The following is a 25,299-nucleotide window of genomic DNA, read 5'->3' on the forward strand; positions in this document are numbered from 1 at the left end:
GTCACATGGTAGCTGTATTGTTAGGCTCCAAGAGCTTGCCAGTCTCTGCAGAGCACTGTACCACTTTATGATGCAGTTGGCATGGATGTGGGTTTCCGGACTCTACCTGGGTGCTTTGTCTTTGTCTTTGAGTGTTTCATAGTTGCCTCCTGATCCCAGCTGGCTGTTGGCTTATTTATTTCCTTACCATTTTGTATTTGCTTGTTTTTCTTGATGTAGAGTTAAATTTTCTTCGCCTTCTTTCTTTCTTCCTTTCTTTTTTCTTTCTTCTTATTTCTTTCTTTGTTTCTTTTAATATCTGTCTTTATTTTTCTTTTTTCTAATTTTTTTATTCATAATATTGCTTCTTTCTATATTTTTTCTTACAGTTACAAAAATGCAACAGAATTTGATTTTGATAAGGATAAATACGACATCAGAATTCCTGAAGATTTGGATGACATTGCAGGGAAGAAAGGGTATAAGAAACAAGAAAGAATGGACCAAATTGCCCCTGAGAGCGACTACTCCTTAAGGGTATGTACCTAGCTGTTGTTGGAAATGAGCAGCCAGCAAGCCCAGGAGCAGGCGTGGGCGGTAACGCCTCCAGAGGTTCCCGACTGCGCGTGTTAGACACGAGGCAGCGGCTGAGCTACTTACTGGTGCACTGGTTGTTGTTTTTGCCGAGAAAACCGTGGTGGGTGGGGGTGGTGACAGCCTAGTCGGTGCAGTACTTGCTTGGCATGCACAAGGCCCTGGGTTCAACCCTTACAAACACATAAACTGGACATGGTGGTGCCTGCCTGCAATCCTAGAATGGAATGGGGAGATGAGGAAGTCACAAAGCGTCAGGATTTTAAGGTCACCCTTCCCTACCTAGAGAGGTGGGGGTCAGCCTGGGTTACCTGAGACCCAGTCTGAGGGAGCAGAGAGGGGAGAACCTTGTTTTACTTTTGAAGACATGAGTTCTCACAGCGCTTTTCTAATCTGTACTCAGTTTATTTGAATTGATCAGTAAGTGCATTTTATGGTGACCATGCTGATCAGTTCAAGTCACAGAATACCAAATTCAGTGTTTTAAAATTATTATGTTGTAGGATATATATCTAATATACTTTGATTTGTCTTGTAAAGCAATAAATTATTGACTAGCTAATATACAGTAATAATATTTTGTAAGTATCTCTTGATTTAGAAATAGATTGTGTTTCTCAGATAAGATCTGTTACTTTTCTCACTGTGACAAATCCCCAACAAAAGCAGTTTAACAAGGGCGGGTTTATTTTGGCTCATAGTTCTAAGGAAGGTGTGGTAGGGACAGACTAGCAAATGTATACACTTTCTTATCATATTCGATTACTGGGCTATGTCATTGCTATTAGAGTCATATGCTTAAGTGTAAAACAAGGCCCACACCAATGAGAGTACACAGTTGTGGCACCAGTGCAGTGCAGTGTTTCAGAGACCATGAGTGAGTTTTAGAAAGACATCATACCTTGAAATCAGGAGCCAGGGGAAAAGAAAGCAAAGTTCAGATTTTAGTTTCCTATTGAGTCTTTCATCCATCTGAAGTATTTAACACACTTCATTCAGAGATTTGTCACAGTAAAGGGGAGACAGAAGAATGTGTTTTAGTGTATAGTGCTCCATCAGTTTTCTGAAGTTATCTTTTCTGTTTTTCTGTGCTGAGGTCTTCCTGTGTAGCCTAGACTGGCCTGATAGCTGTCTTCCCATCTCAGCTTTCTAATTGTGGGGTCACAGGCATGTGCCCCTGTGCCAAGCCAAGTTGCCCTGTGTTGAATGAAGACAAGCTGGGCACGGTGCCCCACAGCTGTCTTTTCAGCACTCTGAAGCCCAGGCGGGAGGTTGCTCTCAGTCTGAAGCTAGCCTGCCTGCAGAGTGAGACCCTGTTTCAAAAATACCCCCCGAGAGAGAGAGAGAGAGAGAGAGAGAGAGAGAGAGAGAAGACGTGAAGACATCTTCTGAGCCGGGTGTTCTAGCAACCCTGTGGCCCAACACTTGAGAGGTGTGGAGGCTGAATGTGAGGGAGAAGGCCCTTCACAACCACGAAAACCAGGCTTCTCAAAACCGTCCACCTTAAACAAGCTCCTCTTTGAATTCGAGAAAACCAGGCTTCTCAAAACTGTCCACCTTAAACAAGCTCCTCTTTGAATTCGAGATTGCCTCTTAGTTTTTGCCCAACAGCTTGCTTTAGTTTGTGTCTTTTTGAATTATAATGCCAATAACAAAAGGTTGGAAAAATGTCCTTTTGATTTGCATGTTTTTTCTCATTTATCACTTATTTGTTATTTTTTTTTTAAACTTTAAAATCATTCTGCTGGCTGTGGAGGCACACGCCTGTAATCCTAGCACTCAGGAGGCAGAGGCAGGTGGAGTTTGAGGCCAGCCTAGTCTACAAAAGCTCTGTGTTGAGTTTTAGGTGAATTATGCTGTATTGAGACTCTACATCAATTTTTTAAAAATAATTTTGTGTTGTTTTTGATAGTTGAGTGTGAGTCCAGGGCCTCATACCATGTTTACCTCTGAACTATGCCCCCCATCTCCATAGTCTGAGGAACTAAGGTGTTTGTACTTTCTTTTTAAATTTATATCTGAGTAATGTTGAACAAATCTGTGAATAGTTCTTTGGAAAGGACAGAGTTTGCTATGTTTCTTTGCAGGCTTACTGCAGTATTCTATACCTTAAGCCAAGAATGCAGATCATCCTACGTGGACAGAAAGTGAAGACACAGCTAGTTTCAAAGAGTCTTGCCTACATTGAGCGTGATGTTTACCGACCTAAGTTTTTAGTATCCTTTATTTTTAATGCTGTATAAACGTAGGGCATATTCTGTATCATTTGCTCTTTCCTTTTTTATCCCTATATTTTTTAAAATCGTGTGTGTGTGTGTGTGTGTGTGTGTGTGTGTGTGTGTGTAGGTTAGAGGACAACCTCTAACCTACTTGTGGTAGGTTGGTTCTCCTTTCACCCTCTGAGTCCAGGAATTAAACTCAGCTGTTCAGCTTCAAGTTTAATGGCATCTTTACCCTCTGACCATCTTGTCAGCCCTCCCTCAGAAGAATTCAGTCTCCAGATTTTACTTTCTACATGTACTTTGGGGTGATTCTGGACACTGGCTGATGCCAAGTCCTTTTTAAAAGATTATTCATTTTTATTTTATGTATCTGAGTGCTTTGCCTGAATGTGTGTGTGTGCCAAGGAGGGCAGTAGAGTGTGTTGGATCCCTTGGGACTGAAGTGGTTGTAAGCCGCCCTGTAGATCCGAGGGTCAAGCCTGTGTCCTGTAGGAGACCATCATCTATCTAGCCCTTGTGTATTTGGACTTACTCATAATATAGAAAGGGTCATTGGAAGAGAATGAACTGTTGTGTTCAGAATTTTTCTTAATATTTTTAAGACTAGAACAGTGAGAATTACCTTTGGATTCAACTGCAGAAATAAAGATCACTATGGAATAATGATGTATCACAGAAATAGACTCATCAAGGCTTATGAAAAAGTGGGATGTCAATTAAAGGTAAGATTTTTTTTGAAAATGTTTTTTTTTTAATTTTATTTTTTTCTTATCAGTTACATTTTATTAACTGTATCCCAGCCGTGTCCCGATCCCTCATTCCCTCTCAGTCCCTCTCTCCCTCCCTCCCTCCCTCCCTCCTTCCTTCCCTCCCTCCCTAGTCTACTGATAGGGGGGGACTTGAAAATGTTTTCAACAGAAGAAATTTCACAGGTAATTTTACAGTGTTCTCTTGCTCATGACCTCTTAGGTGTCAGTGTTCTGGAGATGGGAGGGGGTATGTGTGTTTTGAGATGGTGCCTGTCTATGTAGCCCTGACTATCTTAGAACTCACTCTGTTGACCTGCTGGCCTCTGTATCCCTAATGCTGGGATTAAAGGTGTGTGCCACCACACCTTTTTAAAAGTGCGTTGGTGTTTTGCCTGCATGTATGTCTGTGTGACAGTGTCAGATCTGGAGTTACAGCCAGTTGAGACTGCTATGTGGGTGCTGGAAACTGAACCCAGGTCCTCTGGAAGAGCAGCCAGTGCTTTTAACACCAAGCCATTTCTCCAGCTTGGTGTCAGTCTTGTAAAAGCAGCTAGCATGGCATTTGTCTGCATTCATTTTTATTTGCATTCCATTAATCTGTCACCCTACAAAAGGAGAGAGAGAATTTTTTTTTACCTTATAGACGTGGAAATTTTGACTACTGAGTGTGTACAGTTTGCCAAAGACTTAATAGTCAGTGTGGTTCTCAGGCTCAGAAATGGGTCTCTGGTTGAGTTGTCTGGAGGTAAGTTTTGTGGTGGTTGTCTTGTCTGTCTTGTGACCATCTCACTGTGTAGCTCAGGCTGGTCTCAGTCTTCTCTTGCCTCAGCCTCTGTGCTACCTTCTGTAACACTTGGGATGCATTTGGATGTTGATCACTTGATCATTTCTTACTGGAATGAAATTGATTGGAGTGTATTTGTTGTTCTAATTTGGCTGTTTTTATTGCGTATGGAACTAGCCTGAAAAACAGTAGCTGAGGACAGCTGCCCTCCTCCCACCTGAGGCCTCAGGTCAGCAGGCTTGGTAACAGGAGCCTGTTCCTTGAGCTGTCTTTCTGGCCCTAGAATTACTGCCCTTGGAAGTAACTTTCATTGTTATAATATTGAGTTTAGTTATTTATTTAGTCGTAGTCCACCATGATGTTTGTTCTGTATACATTAGCGTACCTGTGTTTTCTAGGTATTGGGTGACAATTATGAGAATAAATCGTCTTGATAAAAGTTTTGTTGTTTGACTTAAATATGGAACACTTAAAGGGCTCCCATGTCACCCGTGCTCAGGGGCTATGTTTATCTGTGTACTCTTCTAATTTTAGTATCTGCTGCCAAAATGAATGGGTTTTAAAAGTTTAAGGCTAGGTGTGTTTTCTTTGTTTCTCTCTCTTTTTTTTTCCCAAGTGTTTCAGTTTTCGTTTTCTATACATCTTATTTAAGTTCCTTGTAGAATGTGTTACAAGTTCTGCACAGCACGGCAGTGTGGATTTGTTTAGACTGCTGTTTAGGAAGAAGACTCAAAGTGCAACTGCAAGTGTCTGTTGTTACATTGGTTTAACAGTGGCAGGACGGGGCTGCTGGTTCTCAGTGCAGCAGGACTGCTCAGGTCAGGTGGCGTCTGTGAAAGCAAACACAGCACAGTAGAAGTGGTCCTTTCCCTTGTGTCAGTTTGAGCATAATTCCCACCTAAATGGATACCAGGCAGTTATGACTTTGGAAGAAAACTCTTAACATATAGGAATTAACTTACAAAAAAACCTAAGCACTTAACCAGGAAATTTCAAGGGAGTCATATAAGATAAAGAATAAGAAAGTAGTTTATGATGTAAATCTTTGTTGATAGGGAGAGTGAGCATCATGTGTTATGTCTAAAATGCTGTTTCATTATGTTTCAGGCAAATAACATGGGTGTTGGAGTGGTTGGAATTATAGAATGTAATTTCCTTAAGCCAACTCATAATAAGCAAGATTTTGACTACACTAATGAGTACAGGTATGTTGCTCCTTTACATTACTGATGTTCTGAGGAAGCGGGTTAAGAAGATGGCTGGAATATTCAGCCCTCCAGCCCTTTAGCCGGAGGATGTATTTGAGATGGGTTCTTGTGGAGCGCACATGGGCTTTGAACACAGCTCTGGGAGGAGGCCTGCTCAGCAGAGGCAGTGTAGCTCCCAGGCGGGGGTGAGTGGTGGTGCAGTTCTCCAGCTGAGCTGAGGAGCTCTGGAGCCTCAGCCCCATTCCTTTTTGGCTTCTCTTCATGGCTTCTTCCAGTGAGACAGTCACCCAGACAGCAAGTCTCTTATAAAAGGGATTTATTGGAGGGTCCAGGGTGTGGAGGGATGAATCCAGGAATAGGTGCCTCTGCTCCTGGGAGAAGGCAGCAGAGAGCTGAGCAAACACAGCCTTTGTTTAGGATTTCTTAGGGGCTGACACTTTCTAGGGTGAGGATTGGTGGGATTTCAAGTCCTGAGCTTGGGGAGCTCAGGAGTTGGAGGGGTTCTGTTCAGACTTTTCTGAAAGATTATTACAAAATTATTATAATCTGAGAAGGGGCCTACTGTGACAGTTATAGAGGCTGGAAGTGCCGTTATTTTGACAGAGAGGGGTGGGGAAGGAGCTGATTGATTTATGCCTCAAGGGGTTTATATAGACTTGAACTCTGAGCTGAGGAAACAACTTCCTTCACATAAACTGTGAACTTACACTGAGGGGCATCCTGGTCCCTGGCTGGCAGTGTCATGGAGCTCTTTGCCTCAGAGGAATGGCTAGTTTAGACGCTGTTGCCGCACAGGTGGCGATAGAGCTCACAGACTAGCTCCAGTTAAACAGGCCTCCCTCCTGAGTTCCCTGTCGGCAGCAGCTGTAACTGAGGCCTCAGGGGCTGCCGCTTCTCTGCGGCTTCAGCTTCTCAGTTTCTTCAGGAGTCTGATCTCAGGTCCCTGCTCTGTGAATATTTAGCCTCAGCCACTCTGGAGCCTGAGGTGCTGCCGCCCGGAAGTGTAGAGAGCCCAGCAGCACAGCCTGAAAATCCAAGCACCCATTTCAGGGACCACAGGGGTTGGCACCCAGGGGAGCCGAAGAGGGGACCGGGAAAGATGTAGGGGAGCCCAGAGGTAAAACTTGGAGTGGGCCTGCCTGCCTTCTGAAGCTCCTCATCAGGGGCCAGGGGACTTTCCTGGGAAGTATACAATACAAGGGTTACAAAGTTTACAAAGGAAGTCTATGCTACTTGAGTTGGCAGGAATAGCCAACAGCTGTACTGCAAAATCCTCTATCGTAAAAAAAATCCTCAACACACTTCAGAAGTCTAAAGTCTTCTGAGAGTCAAGACATTCTCTTTATCTGTAAGCCCTGTAAAATAAAAAAGCATATTGTATACTTCCACAGAATGGAGCAAAATATACATTATTATTCCAAAAGCAAGGGGCAAGGGCACAACGAAGAAATACTGGACCAAAATCCATCAAGGCAGGCTCCAAATTGTATTTATATCTGATGTCAAAAAGCTTAGACAGGTCTGCTCTGTCTGTTTGTCTGTCTGAGATAGAATCTTATTATGTAGCTCTGATTGGCCTGGAACTTGCCATGCAGACTGGCCTCTGCCTCCTGAGTGCTGGAATCTACAGTGTGTGCCACTACACCCAGCATCCACTAATGAGTTGTTGTTGTTTATGATTAATTTATTTATTATTTATACAGTACACGAAAAAAGGGCACCAGGTCTCACTATTTATGGTTATGAGCCACCATGTGGGTGCTGGGAATTGAACTCGGGACCTTTGGAAGAACCATCAGTACTTTTAATCTCTGAGCCATCTCTCCAGCACCAGCACTTGTGAGGTTTTATTTTTTAAAAGAAACCTTTGTAACCATCAATTGAAGCGCATGCTAAGCAGAGAGAATTCATAAAATATATTAAAAATATTATTAAATTATTAATATTTTAATATTAATAATATGAGAAAGAGTAAATGGATGGGTTTCATTTCTGAATGTTAATTATGTATGTCTCCTCTAATAGTGAGAATGAATGGGTATATCAGCTATTCACCGTTGTTGCTGAGGCAGTAGCTAGCTAGTAGATCCAGGAAAGTAGGTGAGAAGGACGAGTTGCTGCAGGATAACAGTGCTTACTGCACGAGCCTGGCAACCCCAGTGTGACCCCAGAGCCCAGTCACAGCTGGGAGGGACACCACTCCTCAGACTTCTCTGCTGCTTTGAGCATCTGTGTCCACTCACACAGCATGGTACACACATTAAAGTAAGTAGTGTAAACATGGAAAGGCAGAAAAGAAGCCTGGGAGTGATCCCAGCACTAGGGAGGCAGAGGCAGGCAGGTCTCTGTGCGTTCAAGTCCAGCCTGGTCTACAGATCAAGTTCCAGGACAGCCAAGGCTACACAAGAGAAACCCTGTCTCAAAAAACTAAAAAGGGTGGAGTGGAGGGAGGCGCTGGAAAGAAAAGTAACAAACTGCTGGGCTGGTGACTCACATCTATAATTCTAGTAATATGGAGCTGAGACAGGAGAGTTGCTATACCCCCTTGGTCTATAGTAAGGTATGAGACCCTAGCTTAAAGGGGGAAAAATACCACCTTCATGGGGAGTCTGATCTGAAAATACAAAGATCTATAAACTAAAGCATAAAGCATTGTGGAATGGAATTTAATAGGTAAATAAATCACTTAATTTCTTGAAGCAGATGTGAGTTGGTGTCAGTACTTACTAGGTCTGTTTTATATTCTTACCAGAAAGTCAGCCAGAGCCACCTAAGAGAACCCTGCAGAAGAAAGCAGGTGGACTAATTCTGAATGTTGATACTTTGTTGTTTTTCTCTTCATAGTATTTCTTCAATCATTGTTAGAATGCAGGAAACCCATGGTAACTAGAAGTCTATTTTAGTGGAATGATAGACGCTCTAAAAGTCCATGACCTTTTATTCATCTCTTCATATGGTGTATTTCAGAGGTTACGTGATAGTGTGCTAGGAAACGGTTGTCTCTCCAGAGCTGCTGCCTGTGGCAGTGCTAGAGCTGTACTGAAGGGCTCAAAAAATACCACCTTGGCTCATACTAAAGGTGAATCCATACTCTCCAAGTTAATGAGCTGGTATCTGTTGATATTGTTTATTTCATCTTTTAAAAAAAAATTTATGTATATTTAATTTTATTTGCCTGCATGTGTGTGTTTTGTACCATGTATGCCTAGTGCTGACAGAGACTAGAAGAGGGTGTTGGATGCCCTGGATCTGGAGAGATTGCCCAGTGGCTAAGAGCTGTTTCAGAGGACTCAGGCTGGGGCGGGGCCTGGCTCTGCTGCTGACCGCACTGTAGCCCAGTTAGGCAGTCTTATACAGGACTGAAAACATAGCAGTAGCACAGACAAAACTGAAACACCTCCAAAAGGCAATGGACGTGGTAGATGTTGGCAGAATGGAACGGGGCTGGTGTTCTTAAGTTACTGATAGCTTTAGAAATCATTGGTTATCTTCTGAAAGCCAGTAGTCCACTCAGTAAAGCTGTGTATTAATGTATATATATCCTCTGACCTTGTTTCCACTCTGCCATATTCTTAGGAGAAGTGAATGTAGACACATAGCTTGAGGTATGATGATAAAGATTAGGAAGAGTCAAAAAAGTGTTAGACAGATGTGACCGGTTAGAAAGAAAGATGAGTTGTCTTTTGGGTATCACTGTGCACATTTATAGGAGGACTTCTGGGATCAAAATAAAGCCTCAAGGAATTGAATTGGAATAAGTTTCATGGTGGTAGTTGTCTATAAAATTAACCTGCCAGACTTAAATATAAGATCCAGTTTTTGTTGCTATTTATTTATTTTTTGGTTTTTAAAGACAGGGTTTCTCTGTGTAGCCCTGGCTGCCCTGGAACTAGCTCTGTTGGCCAGGCTGACCTCCAATTCAGAGATCTGCCTGCCTCTGCCTTCCAGTGCTGGGATGAAAGGCACGTGCCATGTTGCCCAGCTGAAGAGCCAGTTTTTAAAAAAAGCTTTGTTTTAAATTCTGAATGTCACGTTGACTTTAAAATCTGGTGTTGGCTGGGCATGGTTGTACAGCCTTTGGCAGGCAGAGATGGGCAAATCTCTGTGAGTTCGAGGCTAGCCTGGTCCACCTGGTCCACATTGTAAATTCCAAGACAGACAGGAATATGTGGAAATACCTGTCTCAAAAACTTAAAAAAAAGCAGCAGCAGCATGTACAGCTGTAAAGCTGAGCTCTCATTAGCTGGGATTGAAATGCAGGAACCTCTGCTCCTCTCAGCAACTGGTAGCTTGCACGTCAGCAGAGGGCCTGGCGGCCGCTCCTCTTCTGCTTACTTTATGCGCAGTAGACAAGTACACTGGTGCTGAGCTGCCCTCCAGGGCACCCCATCCCCTCTTCTCCCTTTTTGTTCCCCTGCTGTCCGCCTAGATGATCAAGGGACTTACATGGTCGACACTGAAAGAAAATGAGCATCTGTGAATGTTATTTATTAGCCATACTGTTAGAATTTTTCCTTTCTACTCACAATATTCTTTTTGGCTTTTTGAGACAGGGTTTTCCTGTGTAGCCCTGGCTGTCTTTATAGACTGGGCTGGCCTCGAACTCACAAGATCCATCTGCCTCTGCTTCCCAAGTACTGGGATCACAGATGTGCGCCACCACACCTGGCTCATAATACCCTTACACTCATTACTGAATAATTTTTTGTTATATGTTTACTTTTTAAAATTGATCTTGAATTGATTTTTTTTCTTGAATTAATGTTATTTTTTTTTTTAAGGCTTACAATACTAGCATTAGGAGAGAAGCTGAATGATTACTGGAATGAAATGAAAGTGAAAAAAAATTCAGAATACCCTCTAAGTTTGCCTGTTGAAGACATACAGTAAGTACTGAGTGCTGAGTACTAAGTACCGCATACTGAGTCCTGAGGGACTTTTAGAGATGGTGGCGCTGCTGTGGCCTTTCACAGATCCAGGGCTCATACTAAAGGTGAATCCATACTCTCCAAGTTAATGAGCTGGTATCTGTTGATATTGTTTATTTCATCTTTTAAAAAAAAATTTATGTATATTTAATTTTATTTGCCTGCATGTGTGTGTTTTGTACCATGTATGCCTAGTGCTGACAGAGACTAGAAGAGGGTGTTGGATGCCCTGGATCTGGAGAGATTGCCCAGTGGCTAAGAGCTGTTTCAGAGGACTCAGCTTCTAGTCTACTCCCAGCACCACCTGGTGGCTCAACAACTGTCTAACTCCAGTGCCAGGAGTCCTGTACCCTCTTGTGGCAACCTAGGTATCAGCTAATCACATGCTGCACAGACATACATGCAAAATTCTTATACACAAAATGAAACAATAAAGTAAATGAAAAAAAAAAAAAAAGACTGGGCAGTATGACGCCTGGCATGTGCTTATTAGTACGCGTAGCACACACTAGCAGTCTGTAAATGAACAGTGAGTAAAGTCCCTATGCAGTGATAGGCCGCAATAACCATGGTACTGGATCGTACCTTTTTAGCCACAAAAACTGCTGGTATTTGGCAAGCTAATTAGTTCACAAAGTTAGTTTAGTGATCTTATGAAAGCAGGGTTGCTAGGTTAGTTTTACTTGTTACTTTGTAAACACTGAGGTCATTTGAAAAGTTTTATGTTGTTAAGGCCTTGTTCACACAGAACACTCGCCGCCAAGTCTAGGCCAGCTCTTGTTTTGTGTGGTTTGCAGCAAGGACTCACCAAGTCTACTCTGCCTTTGAACTTGGGCTCCTCTGCCTTTGCCTCCCCAGTGCTGGGATCAAAGAAAGCATGTGCCCCAGGCTTTGAACGCTCATACCCCACTGTTTAAAAACTGCACTGAAAACTTACTAGAGAGGAAATAGACACACAGCTCAGTCAATAAAGTGCTTGCTGGCAAGGATGAGGCTCTGCATTGATGCTAGAACCCAGGTGACCTAGCTGGACCCGGGGTCCTGCATGTGTAATTCCTGTAGGGCTTTGTAGCTGGCTAGTCAGCCCTGCATATGTGGTGAGTTCCTGGCCAGCGAGAGAACCTGCTTCAAAAAAGACAAGTGTACAGTGTGCTAAAGAGAGACACTGCAGGTTGACCTCTGGCCTACACAAGCACATGTACACACGTCAGCAAGCATGCCAGCAAACATATACAGACAAAAGTTACTGGTGACTCAGGTGTGTGATCCTGCGTTCAGCAGCCTGCCACTGGAGGATGAAGAATTTGAGGCTGTCTGCATTCTGTTTCAGTGTTCAGGGGGCTGAGGTAGGTGGCTCTCTTAAGTTGGAGGCCAGCCTAGTCTGACTAACGAGTGCCTGACTCAAAAGGCCATATAAAGAAGGGGGAAAAAGTGTGATGTCAGTCTAGAGTTGAAACACTGTCTCAAAGAGAAAATCTTATATAAAATGAGTCTTCATAATTGCTTTTTGAAAATATTTCTTACTTAAGTATTTGGGTGTGTTGCTTGTATGTCTGTCTGTCTACCCCATGAGTGTCTGGTGTCCACCTGGCTGTTGGAACCCCGGAACTGGAGGTACCGAGGTTGTGAGCTGCCGAGTGTGTGTTGGGACTTCTACCTGGCTCCTTCAGAAAGCACACGTGCTCTTATCCAATGAGTTCTTTCTCTAGATAGCTGTATATAATTTCTTCCTAAGACCGTCTCTCTCCCTCTCCCACTCTCCACCTCTTATTTTTTGAGACAGGGCTTCCTTTGTAGCCATGGCTGACCAGGAACTTTCTTTCTCTGTAGACTTGGTTGGCCTCAAACTCAGATCCACCCACCTCTGTCCTCCAAGTACTGGGGTTAAAAGATTGTACCACTACCAACCACCGCCCCTTTTAAAGGCCGGGTCTCACTATACCCCTGAGTAGCCTGGAACTTACAGACACCCTCTGCCTTCCAAGTGCTAGGATTAAAGAAGATACTTAAATTGTTCATTCAAATTGGTAGGTGACCATAACCTCTTGAAAGTTGCCAAAATTTAAAAAGTTAATTTTACATACAGTAAATACAGTTCAGTCACACAGGTTTCAGGATTGGAAATAAGCAGATACTTAGTGTGGAAACAACTTAGAAAATAAATGAAATACTGAAGAGTTGCTAATTCCTGCTTTAATATTTGTTCTTGTTTTGTTGAAGGAAGCGTCCTGATCAGACGTGGGTTCAGTGTGATGCTTGTCTAAAGTGGCGAAAGTTACCAGATGGGATAGATCAGCTTCCAGAAAAATGGTATTGCTCCAATAACCCTGACCCACAGTTCAGGTACCATATAGTTGGTAGTGCCCTTTCTGGAAAGGCAGAAAGTACTGTTGGAGGTGACTGAACAGAACTGGTGATGTGTTATTCCCATGTGATCTTTTTTTTCTGTCTAGAAATTGTGAAGTTCCAGAAGAACCTGAAGATGAGGATTTGGTACATCCCACCTATGAAAAAACCTACAAAAAGACGTGAGTGTTGAATATGAGTCTGGTGACAAATGGTGCCCAGACCAGGAGCAATAATTTGCCTGCAGTTGTCCCCGTTTCCACCAGCACAGGTGTGACTGCAGGTGTGGTGAGCACAGTAGCAAGTGTTGCTTCTATTTCCCCGTGTGCTGTGGGGACTGATGTTTAGTGCCCTGCATTCATACATTTCCCTGAAGGATTCGGCCTTTTGAGCCACAGATGAGCTGTACGTAAACAGTCCTGTTAGGAGCTTATATCTTGACAGAAACGGTGACGTGTGCTAACCATGAGTTGATGGGCCTGGACTCAGGTGACCCACATTTGACTCCTCACACCTATGTGGTGCTCACAGCAACCTGAAATGACAGTCTTAGAGGACCCAGCACCCTCTTCTGGCCTCCATGGGCATTGCACATCCGTGTACAAGCATGCATGCAGGCAGAACAACTAAAACAATGGCTGGAGTCGGCCCTGTGTTGGAGCTCAGAGGGGAGATTGCTTCTGGTGGCGCAGGGGAGGCAGGATGGCTCAGGAAGGTTTGTAAAGGAGGTCTGCATTGCCGCCATTGTCAGCAGGGTGACTGCAGGGAGCTAAGGAGGCCCAGGGGAAGGAGACGGGAGACAGGCCCGGCAACGGGAAGTCGGGATGGTTTCAGCTCTGGCTTACTGGCAACCAGGTGCCATAGAGCTTTCAGAGAACAAAGACGACTAATGATTTCCTAAGAAGTACAGAGTCTTTGATTTTTTTGTTACATGTCCAGGGTTACAAGTTCAGTCACAATTAGAAAATACAAACAGAATAAATTTTATTTTTATTATTAGCCTTATAATTCCAATTTAAAGAATGTAAAAAAATCTCCAAAAAAAAAAAGCCACATTTACTATATGACAGCCTGCTTTTAGGCCGGCAGTGCTCCCAGTGTGAAAGCACTCCAGACAAATAGAAATATCTGCACTGTTTTTTCATGGGGAACAACTACTGACGCCTGACTTCTTTTACCATATTGTTTCATCACATGTGCTATAAAGGAGAAGGCTATTTTATTCAGTCTATTTTATTTACTGAGTTCTGTTCCTCCAGGGGTGTGCCCTGCATGACCCCCTAGCTTTAAATTAAGGTTTCAGGGAGCTCTAAGCTTATTGTAAAAGGAAGCCTTGAGTCTTTAACCTGTTCTGGGCAGTCAGTGTTTGTCAGGTGTTTCTGTTTACCCTGCATTAATTAGTTATACTGTTAGAGTTTGCTTAGGGCTGGGTACCCCAAGAAGATATCTGGAGTAATAGCCTCATAGAGAAATTTCTACCTATGTGCTTATCTGTGCCTAATGATCTCAAGGGCATAAGGAAGACTTCCAAATAGTGGCTAGTTAATTATTTTTAGGACCTTCCTAAAAAGCCTCAGATAGCATTTTCTCAGGAGAAGACGTAAAATGAATCATAATGCAGAAAGTTCTTAAGCATGCAACATGCAGAGACCAAAGACCGAAAAGTAAGAGACAGAATGACAGCAATTTCAATATTTTGGCTCAGCTTTGCTGGAATTGTATCAAACAGCTGTGCTGGCTCCATGACTTTCGCCATTTCCAGTAGTTATGGCTGTGCCAGAGGTCATGGCTATGTTTTCAGATTGTACAGGCATTTGTCCATCTGAAGTGGTGTGACAGGGATAAACAGGAAATGGAGGTGGGATAGGGGAGCTGTAGGACTATTTTAATACACAGAATGTAGAAGGCTAAGAACCTCTCCTGTGCCTTTGCCATGTATTCCATTTGTGTGTGATACTTGTGTGTTTGTATGTGGAGAGCATGGGTCACTCTCAGCTGTCTTTCTCATTTGTGCTCTTCTCTCATAGATGGAGTGTTGCTATGTAGGCCTTGGCTGTCCTCGAACTCACAGAAATCCTCCTGCCTCTGCCTCCCAAGTATTGGGACTAAAGGCACACCACTGCAGCAGGCTATCCCGTTTGAGGCAGGGTTTCTAACTGACTGGAGTTCGTTAGTGAGCTGTGCTAGTCAGCCAGAGATCCTCCAGACCCCACCAGCCCTGGGCTGAGGTGTATTGTCACGTACAGCTGTTACTTGGGCATCTGAGCTTGGTTCCTCATGTTTGCTCAGCAGGCACTCCACTCCCTGAGGCACAGCCCCAGCCCTCTGTATATGCCAGCATTTACTTAGTTTTAGCAGCAGCTTTGAAAGAATGAAAGTCTTTGCTGTCCTTGTGTATGAACTCTTGCTCAGACATGCATTTGGTGTTACTAAGAATTTTACTTATTTATATTTTTTTAATTAAAGGGAAAATGTGTATGCAGGTACGTGGTTGTTATTCTACTCTAAATGCGCACCAGTGATCACAGTGAAACTGAAGCTAAGCTAATTGTAGATACTTGAAGAACTCAGTAGTGAAATAATGACTTCATTTGAAAATAGGATTGTTAAATAGTAACAGTGTAAATATCAAGATGTTCATTTTCATCTTTCTTTTAAAGCAGCAAGGAGAAATACAGGATCAGACAACTGGAAATGATCCCTCAGGTAATGAATTCTTACATTTTATACCTGGCTTAATTTTTAAAGTGCTTGGTTACTGATGCTCAATAGTAAAGTTCTGGACTTTTATTACCAGTGTAAAGGAATTTGTTGAATGTACCATTTTTTGTTTTGTTTTGCCCTCATTCTTGCTGTGTTTCCCAAGTCTTCCTAGCTCAACAGCTTAGATGGTTGAGTTAATATTTGGTGAGTGGGGCATTACTGAGGGAAGGCAGCCTTTTAAGAATCTAGTGGGAAACTCACACTTGCTGAAATAGAGACAGTACATGTCTGTAGAGCGCACAGCCAAAAGTGGGATGTGGATATCACAGCCCTTCCCCTAAAGTTCAGAAAACAATAGGAAAAAGGTGAGGTCCAGGAGGAATGGCGTGGGCAGAGCAGCTGTGGCTGCCTCTACAGGGTCAAAGTAGCCAGCACTCCAGCCTGTAGCAGGGAGCTGGAGTGACTATTGGTGGCTTCTCAGGGAGGGTCAGGGTTCTTTATAAATTTCCTTTTATTTTAATGTATATTGTATTGCTATTGGATATGTCTATATGAGGGTCTCAGATCCCCTGGAACTGGAGTAATAGATAGTTGTGAACTGCCGTGTGGGGCTGGGAGTTGAACCAGAGTCCTCTGGAAGAGCAGCCAGTGCTTTGAACTCTGAGCCACGGGCCACTTTTCTTTGAAGATATGGTTCCTATGTCAAATGTGCTCCAATGAATGGCCCCACCCATTTGTATACGGGCAACTCACTGGAGAGCTGTGTGAGACCCACCTATGTGCTTATTAGCACTAGGGAGGCTGACACGGGAGGCTGAGGTGGGGCCAGCGTCTTGAGAAGCTGTAGGTAGTGGGTGGGACACTTGGGCTCAGCAATATCTTGGGTAGGAAGTTCCATTCTGCCCTGGGCCTGTGTGCTTGCTAATAGTTGCATTGCAGTGCTTTCTGGTGTAGTGTTACGGGGAGACCCATCTGTAGGAGAAAGAATAATGGGATTACTTTCAGTTTTTGAAGGTAGTATATTAGTACCTTAATTTTTGTTCCAACTTTCAAAAAATATTTTTGTTTTATCTTCTAAGCCCAAGGCTACAAAGAGAAACCCTTTCTCAAAATAAATAAATAAATAAATAAATAAATAAAGTTTCTCTAAGATCCATTTTTTTCGTCCAACAGATTAATCATGAACTATTATATCAGACAAATGTTTCAAGTCCGAGCTTTTCTACTGTGAAGGAGAGTGTGCCAAGGCCACACCTTCCAGATGTGGGGAATCTCTTCACAACAAGGCTTATAAACAACCACCTTGCTTCACCGCAGACTGAAGCTGAGAGCAACAGGTTAGTGATGAGAGTATGCCCAGTGTGGAGCACGGGGGGAGCGCCTTGCACCTCTTGTGCAGAAGTGACGCAGTTCCAAGAGATTGCAGTTCACAGGAATGAGAAAATTCTCCAGGATCCCCTCCTCCCTTCTTCAACCACATACTTAAATTAGCTGAAGAAACTTTAACTGGGTGGGTAATGCTGGGACTCTCAGTACTCAGGAGTTCACCTTCACAGGGCCAGCATGTGTACAACTTTATGTTGAACAAGAGCAGGGGTAAGAACAAGAGCACAGTGTTGTGTGTGTGTGTGTGTCTGTGTCTGATGTATTAGGAGGTTTGGTCAGATCTCTAACTCTTGCTCTGTTGGGGGCAAGTGCTTATAACCCTAGCTCCTTGGCAGCTTAATTTATTTGTTCAAGTTAGTTTGGAGCTACAAAGTGAGAATTGTAGGTTCTCATACAGCCCCAGGTCTGTAGCTTAATGGTGGGAGCACATCCCTATGGTTCACGAGGCACAGGAACCACATTCTGGTCGATACACTTCAGTTAGCAGAACTACAGAAGCCCAAAAGCAAAGTTCCTGACTCTTGGAACTAGGATTGGTGATGGATTAGCAATTTGTTCCCATTCTGGCAGGTGTTGGGGCCTGTGTGCTGGGTTTTAGGGTCAGAATGGTGCCTCTAACATGGTGTCAGTTGTGCTAAGGTCTGGTGGCCTGTTAGAATATGTGGTGTAAACATCACTGCTTTCGTAATGACCTGTGTCCATCTTAGTCATTTTTCCTTGTTATAAAACACCCTGACACGATGTCTGTTAAGAGAAACATTGAGACAAGACACTGGGAGGCAGCAAGACCAGGCTTTTCTGCGAGGTTGTGTGGCCTTCACATTCTCAAAGTGGAATTGGGGATGAGTTCAGTGATTAGTGTGGTGGCCTACCATGCGGGAACGTTTTGGGTTCAGTCCTTGGCACTGTACAAAAGTAGGTGTGGGGTTGAAATTTCTGCCCTTAGGAGGTGGAGGCAGGAGGACCAGAAGTTCAAGGTCATTCTTGCCTACATAGCAAGTTCAAGACCAGCCTGAGCAGAATACCTGAGACCCCAGTTCATGGGAAAATAAATTAATAAATAGATGGATAGGTAGGTAGGTATGCAGATAGATAGATAAATACAATGATTGTGCTGGAGAGGTTACTCTGAATAAATTCACTGGGAAGCTGTGAAAACTTAGTAACTATGGACCAGATGATATAGCTCAGTTGGTGGAGTGCCTGCCTCCTCTGCACAAAGCCTTGGGTTCCATCCCCAAACCTCATGAAGCTTGGAACCCCAGGAAAAATAAAGAAAATGAGGCCGTTTACATGCAAGTGTGTGTATGTTCTTTCAGAGGCTAGAGAAGATATCAAGCATCCTGTGGTGTCCCTGTCCACATCATGCTCAAAGCAAGGTCTCTGGCTGAACCGGCACCTCACTGTTTTAGATGGCTGTTTAGTAAGTTCCTGGGTCTCCACCCTCCAGTGGTGAGGTTGCAGGCACCTGCTCAGATTTTTTTCATGAGTGCTAGGGATTTGGACTCAGCCCTTCTTATCAAACAGCAAGTGTTCTTAACCTCCTAAGCTAGCTCCTAGCCTCAAGACAATCTCTAATTTAGGGGAAATTATTTTATATGAAATTTACAGTGACGAGGTCCTATGTGGGAGGTGGACAGCAGATGAGAAGATGAAGAAGAAAGGAAGCCTGAGGTCAGGAGGTCTTGCACAAGCTCTGTCTCATGCCAAACAAAGTCATTAAGTATAGCATCTTATATGCAAGTGTTCCTGAAAGGGACAGTGGGACAGCAGACACTGCCATATGATAGTGCTGGAGACCACATGGGAAGAGGTGTCAGTGTAGACCATGTGGAGATGCTCTTGAGGAAATCCCAGGGTCAGCCAGGGGAGGCAGGGGATCTGAATTCAGGATAGCCAGAGCTACATTCAACAACAACAACAAAACAGAGACAGAGATCTCAATAGTCAGTTACTTGCTAATAGTAAAAGGAGAAAGTAATTCGCATCATTGATTCAGTGAATGGTGTGATATTGGAAAAGTAAGACATCCCAGAATTTGAAGATACTTAGAGAGTTGTTAACATAATTGTTTGTTAACAGGTCACTGTGCTTTCAGTGTGAATTCTCCCACTGAGGTTGTGTGTGCACACTTATTTCTTAGTGGTGCTGTCGTAGAGGACTGTGAAGCTTTGAAGAAGTGTACCTCACTGGATAGGTCAGAGCGTGTGTAGCCTGCCCCCACCTTCTGTCTGTTCTGCCAGGATGTGAGGGATCCCTGCACATTTCTGCCACCATCAAAACAAGCCTCTTGGTGCGGTGTTCTCCTTGCCTGTACTCTCACGGTGAGCCAGAGGAGCCCTGCCTTCACTAAATTGTTACAAACTTAACATTTTATGTTTACGCTTTCTTCCAGCATGAAGCGGAAGCTTAGTGCTCGTTCAGTTCTGAATGCAAAGACTCGGAGATTAAATAATCCTCCATTTGAAAATTCATCTTACAAAAACGATGATGATGAAGATGTCATCATTTTAGAAGAGAATAGCACCCCCAAACCTGCAGTAGATCCGCCTGTAGTAGATCATGAAATCGAGGTCAAATCAGAACAGATTCACATTGAGCAGAGTGGTGCTCAGGTGGAGCTGATAGATGGGCCTGACCCTTGTGTCCAGGCTAGTGCAACAAGCACCTCCACCTCCAGGTGTGAGCAGGGCACTGCGGTCTCCACCCAGACGGAAGTACCGGGTCTGACTGTGAAAAAGGAAGAAAGTGTGGAAGACGTGGCTGCGTCAAATGATACATCGGCACTGTCCTGTGTAAATGCTAGGGCAAAGGTGCAGGACTCCTTGGAGAAGTCAGCAGATGCTGCTGGCCGTCAGATTCAGGAACTGAGAAGCGAGCTGCTTTCAGTCACCCAAGAAAGAGATGAATACAAGAGACAGTGTCAAGTGTTCACTGAGCAGATAAAAGTCTTACAGCAAAGGATATTAGAGATGAATGACAAGTATGTGAAGAAGGAAACTTGCCACCAGGCCACTGAAACTGACACTGTGTTTTTACTTGAAAGTGTTAATGGTAAATCTGAAAGCCCAGACCATGTAGGATCTCAGTATCTGCAAGCTTTGGAAGAAATAGAAAGGCTGAAGAAACAGTGTAGCACTCTGCAGCATGTGAAGACCGAATGCAGCCAGTGTTCTGGTGCTGAGAGTAAAAGTGAGATGGACGAGATGGCTGTGCAGCTTGATGATGTGTTCAGACAGCTGGACAAGTGCACTGTGGAGAGGGACCAGTATAAAAGTGAGGTGAGTTGCCAGCAGTCACTGTCTAGCATGTGCTAGGTTGGTGTATGCTGTCCTGGAATAACTGGTTTATTGAGTGCCTCCTCCTCCTTTGCTTCTTAGCTGGGGAGTGGGCCTTCTGGAGGCATAGAGGGATTTGTAGAAGCATTTTTTGATTCTTAAATGTCTAAAGTAGGGACTAATGGGGTGGCTTGGTGAAGAAAGCCTTTGTCTTGCAAGCATAGGGACTAGAGTTCAGATCCCTACCACCTACATAAAAGCCCCTTGGATGGGGCAGCTCACTGTTCCTCAGCGCTTGTGAGGCAGGGGTGGGGATGACAAGCTCTAGGATTATGAAGAGAGACTGCCTCAGTAAATGAAAGTGGAGCCTCAGTAATCAAGGAAGACCCCAGGAGTCAGCTTCTGGCCTGCCCATACACACAACAAATGAAGAAGTAAATGAAGGAATGACACATATTAAGCCAGGTATGGTTGTCAATATCTCTAGTCCCAGCATTTGGGATATAGAGTCAAAGATTAGAAGTTCTAGGTCATCCTTGATACATGGTAACTTTGAGGCTAGCCTGGGCTGCATATAAGACCTCGTTTCCCCTCCTTGGCTATCCTTGGTTTCCTCTCCCGATGCTATCCAAAACCAAACAAAATGAAAAAGGTTTGAGAGTACTAGAAAATAATGGGGCATGGCTGGGTGTGGTGAATTTCCTGTAGTGAACGGGACGTTGCTGGAGAGCGAATACCTTTTACTCGTTGTGGTCAGAGTTGGGCGTGTGAACAATAGCACCCTTCTTTTATGGAGGGCGAAGTCCAGGTGCAGTGGCAGCTCCTCGGTTCAGCCAGGCTCCAGCCGAGAGGGGCTTCTTAGAGCAGCTGTGCCCAAGGCAGGCGCCCCAGGCCGGCGCCCCAGGCCAAGAAAAGAAGACTTGTCTGTATTCAAGGGCTGATCGAGTCTGGGAAATGTGCTTACTGTTGAAGGATTTTTCTTCTGAGGAAGAAGGAAAACATTAATTTTCAGGATGTGAGTGGTGGCCTATGCATATGGCCTGTTACTCAAATTTGCAAAGTGTTCTGTTTTTAAGATAGGGTCTTATGTAGCCCTGGCTAGACTGGCACATGATGTGTAGACCAGGCTGGCCACAAACCCAGGGAGATCCACCTGCCTCTGCCTTCTAAGAGCTGGGGTTAAATACGTGCACACACCACACCTAGTGTCAAGTTAGAGTTTTAAAGTTGGTTGGCTGGTGCCCAAGAGGCCAGAATCGGGGTTGGGTGCTCCAGGACCTGGGACTACAGTAGTGGAGGGATCCTCAGGCCATCTCTGCAGCCCTTATCCACACTCTTGTGCGCGGCGCAGGCTGTCGGGAGCGTGGTGCCGTGGAGTGGATAGAAGGAGCCCGCATCACGTGAGCACGCCAGCATCTTGCTGTTCATTCTCGGGGACACGGACAGCCTGTCGCATGGTAGTCAGCACCTCTGTCCTCACCGTAAAATGATAGGAAACGTGTCTAACGGGAAGTTACCGGGGGTTGGAACGCAGCTCAGTGAAGGTTTGCTGTAAGGGCAAGGCCCTCCATCTCTACTCGGGGTCAAAGAGAAACCAGCATTGCTGGGCACGTGGGGATTGGTGTGTTTTGGCAGCTGATCATTTCATCAGGGTGGTTCTTCCATTTCTTATCCTAAAGTTGCACTTGGAGTGTATTTTTTAAATGTTCTGCTTATAAAATTTGTTTTTTGGTCAGGCTCAGTTATTGGAAATAGAGAAATCTCATGTTCATTCTCAGTGTGAAGAACTCAAAACTGAAATCGAGCAGCTGAAATCTACAAGTCAGCAGGCAGGAGCTGATGTCTCCACTTCAAGCAACGCTGAGGAGCCCGTCAGTTGTGTGGATGGGGAAAGGTACTGGAGTTTTCTGCAGGCTGGAGTTGTCGCACACTGGTTTTCTCGGGGCGCACGTGCTCCGTAGACACTGGTTTCAAACAGCCACTGACAGGCATTGTAGTCCCCGCAGAACTGCGGAAGGCAGGCTCAGCGAAGGGACACATCATTATTGCTTCAGGTTGCTAAGTTACAGGATAGAAAATGGTTTGGATTATTTGGGTGAAGAATGAAAACTGGGCTTAGTCTTTGAAAGTGGGCTGAATTTCGCCATGACTGTGACATGGGACACACTGTCTCTGACTGCCTGTCTCTCTCTATGTATAAATATACGTAAATATGTATGTAGTTACATCCTGTTAACCAAGAAAACAACGGATGATTACCCTACGCAAGTAAGAGCTATCTATATATTGGATATTCATGCTTGTGCTTTTGTTTAGGTTTTTGGTGGGGTTGTTCTTTTTGGTACAGGGTCTCAGCTATTTATTATGTGGGTGCTGGGAACTGAACCCAGGTTCTCTATAAGAGCTACAAGTCTAAACAGTAAATGAATTATCCTATCTCAGTTGGCTTCTTCTCTGACCAAAAGCAACGTGGGGAGGAAAGAGTGTTTTTGGCTTATGCTCACAGGCCACAGTCCTTGATTGAGGGAAGTCAGAACAGGAGCTGGAGGCAGGAAGCCTAGAGGAGGGCTGATGCCTGCTCACTTCCTGACTCATGCTTAACTTGGACTCCCTGAAGTTTCTTTGAGAGGGCTCTAGGCTCTGTCAACTTTACAGTAAAGCCTACTAGGACAAATAGATACAGAGAAGGCTCACGATTTCACAAAGCCCGCTTAACATTATTCAGACCAAACTTTTGGGAACTTACTTGACCATAGAATTTTTTTTTCCTTTTATACATAATTAAGGAACCTTGAGGTGTTGGTGCACACCTTTAATCCTAGCACTCAGGAGGCAGAGGCAGGCAGACCTCTGTGAATGCCAGGCCAGCCCGGTCTGCAGAACAAGTTCCAGGACAGCCAGGCCTACACAGAGAAGCCTTGTCTCCAGAAACCAATTAAAAAGCAATTGAGTTTATTTTCCTCAGTGGGGAGGTAAAATTCAAACTCTGTTTTAGTTTTCACCAGCTTATTGCTGTTTGTCCAGGTGATAGGAAATTGGAAATAACATCTGATTGTGTTGTTTTGCTAGTCCAAGTAGTCTCAAGAGCCACTAGTTTTATGAAACATTCTTCTTGGATTTAGCCTAGCATCTAATGAAATCAATTGATCATTAAATCCAGTTCTGAAGGGAGTTTGTACTTTTCATTTTGTTCTCTATCATTCCACAGAGATTTTTTTTTATTTTCCCTTTTAAGTTCCGTAAGAGAAGCCATTTATATTGTGTACTCACCTAAGCAGTTCGTGTTTGTATTTGCAGCCTCAAACTCCGCTCTCTTCGAGTCAACGTAGGACAGCTGCTAGCTATGATTGTGCCTGATCTGGATCTTCAGCAAGTCAATTACGACGTTGATGTAGTAGATGAGATTCTAGGACAAGTGGTGGAGCAGATGAGTGAGATCAGCAGTGCTTAGAGTGTCTGCGCACACTCCTCAGTGCGGAGTTCAGTGACAGGCAGCAAGCTGAAGAATCTATGCATTCTAGTGTCCCAGTCACTGTGGACACACAACTTTTGACATAATCTGTGAATTGCTGGTATCAAGCAGCGTAATAGCTAGCTTCTGTTCTGAATGTAAATATTTGTATTAAGCCCACACATATTTTTTTATTGCCCTAAAGATTGGTGTTTTTCACCAAGAGCTTTTCAGGTTGTTACTATGGTTTGTGCAATTTTTCTGGCTCCCTAAAATGTATTTTTCTCAAAATCCAGGGCTGTGCCATAATATAAATGGATATGTCGCTACTGTTGTTTCTTTAAATGAGCATAAGGAAGATTTTGAAATAATGTAATGACACTCCTGATAGGGGTGTGCTTATAAGGGAATTGAGTGTTAGTGCTGTTTTCTATAAATTCCTGTCTCTGAAATAATTCTATTCATAGGAGAGAGGAAGGCCAATGCTAGCTGCGTTTGTCTGGCTTTTTCTTGTGCTGAGATTGCTAATCGTCAAGTAAAAGTGTTTTCTGGGACAAAGAAAAGATCTTCAAAGTGTTAAAAATATCCAGTGACAACCATGTTTACTTTAAAACCCATTTTTGGCTGTTGATTCAGCATGAAGTGGGCGCAATAATTATTTGAGATTTCTTTTTGTGAAATTTCCTGTATAGCCTTGTAAGGTTACTGCAGGTTAATGTAATCTGAGAATGCAGTCTCTCTCAAACAGTACTGCGTATCTTTTACTATATTATGAATGTAAGTGCTTTTTATCCTGGAGTTAATCACAAAGGGGCCTGGGATTATAATGTCACACATGCCGTAAATATGCTTTTACTGGTCCCAAGTTCTAAGTTCTGTGCAATCTAAAGAGATGGCTTTACATATGTAACTGTATATAATTAAGAATCATATTTTCCACAACTAGAATGTGTTATTTTTCCCAAAGTTTTATTGTTGCTATTTATTTTAACTTTTGTTTATGAAGATTTAGTACATACTCATCTTGTGTGTGTAGTTAATTATCCATCTGTTGTATACAGCATTAGATCTTTATGTATGTTACCTTCTGGAAATTGCAAATAAATGAAGTTTTTGTTTTTATTTACTTGATGAACGTGATTGAAAGTTATTTTTGGTATGAAGCTGATTTTCTCTTCAAATATGTCAAGTACATATAGTGACATCCTCACCAGTGCTTCTGAAGAAGTCGGTGTTAGCGTCAGATGTTTAAACACGTGACCACTAGGCCCTCAGTTGCATTTAGTTTACTGTATTAGTTATGGACCATGCTCTGAAGACTTAAGACTTTCCCTTCAGTAAGGCCAGCTGATTGCTCTTGAGAGTGTGATGTGTGCCCCAGAAGAAACCCTCTCCTTGTTTTCAAGGCTCCGGAGGACAAATTCAGAGCCTTGTACTCTACGGCTGAGCCACATGCTTAGCCCATCATGAAAGTGTTTGTGAAATCCACAAATGACAGCACCTTTGTAAGTCACGGATGTTTTGTGGATGTTTGAGGCTCATGCAAGAGTTCTCAGAGATGCCATGTTTCTTTTGGTTGGCCATGCCCTTGACAATGTATTTTATATGATGTGGCTTAATGAGAACTCAATCATAGAATTTCCAAAATAATTTTTTTTTTTTTTTTTTTTT

The 25,299-nt window shown here is 43.5% G+C and overlaps 1 protein-coding gene across 3 annotated transcripts in view; it reads left to right on the forward strand.

Moving 5' to 3' along the window:
* The window catches only part of Morc3 (MORC family CW-type zinc finger 3), a 36,850-nt gene extending 12,091 nt beyond the window's left edge, over positions 1-24,759 (forward strand). Inside the window, exons 6-17 of one of the 3 annotated variants that reach the window (XM_060370764.1) lie at positions 369-516; positions 2,661-2,789; positions 3,398-3,517; positions 5,436-5,533; positions 10,318-10,422; positions 12,685-12,807; positions 12,918-12,992; positions 15,471-15,516; positions 16,687-16,850; positions 19,295-20,180; positions 21,914-22,071; positions 23,475-24,759. In XM_060370764.1, the coding sequence (XP_060226747.1) occupies positions 369-516; positions 2,661-2,789; positions 3,398-3,517; positions 5,436-5,533; positions 10,318-10,422; positions 12,685-12,807; positions 12,918-12,992; positions 15,471-15,516; positions 16,687-16,850; positions 19,295-20,180; positions 21,914-22,071; positions 23,475-23,628 (2,206 nt within the window). In that variant the 3' untranslated portion in view covers positions 23,629-24,759. The remainder of the gene's footprint in view (positions 1-368; positions 517-2,660; positions 2,790-3,397; positions 3,518-5,435; positions 5,534-10,317; positions 10,423-12,684; positions 12,808-12,917; positions 12,993-15,470; positions 15,517-16,686; positions 16,851-19,294; positions 20,181-21,913; positions 22,072-23,474) is intronic. The other 2 variants (XM_060370765.1, XM_060370766.1) reach the window with 2 other exon arrangements.
* The last annotated feature ends 540 nt before the right edge of the window (positions 24,760-25,299 follow it).

Source organism: Meriones unguiculatus, chromosome 17 (genome assembly GCF_030254825.1).
Source record: "Meriones unguiculatus strain TT.TT164.6M chromosome 17, Bangor_MerUng_6.1, whole genome shotgun sequence".
Classification (NCBI taxonomy): Eukaryota; Metazoa; Chordata; class Mammalia; order Rodentia; family Muridae; genus Meriones; species Meriones unguiculatus.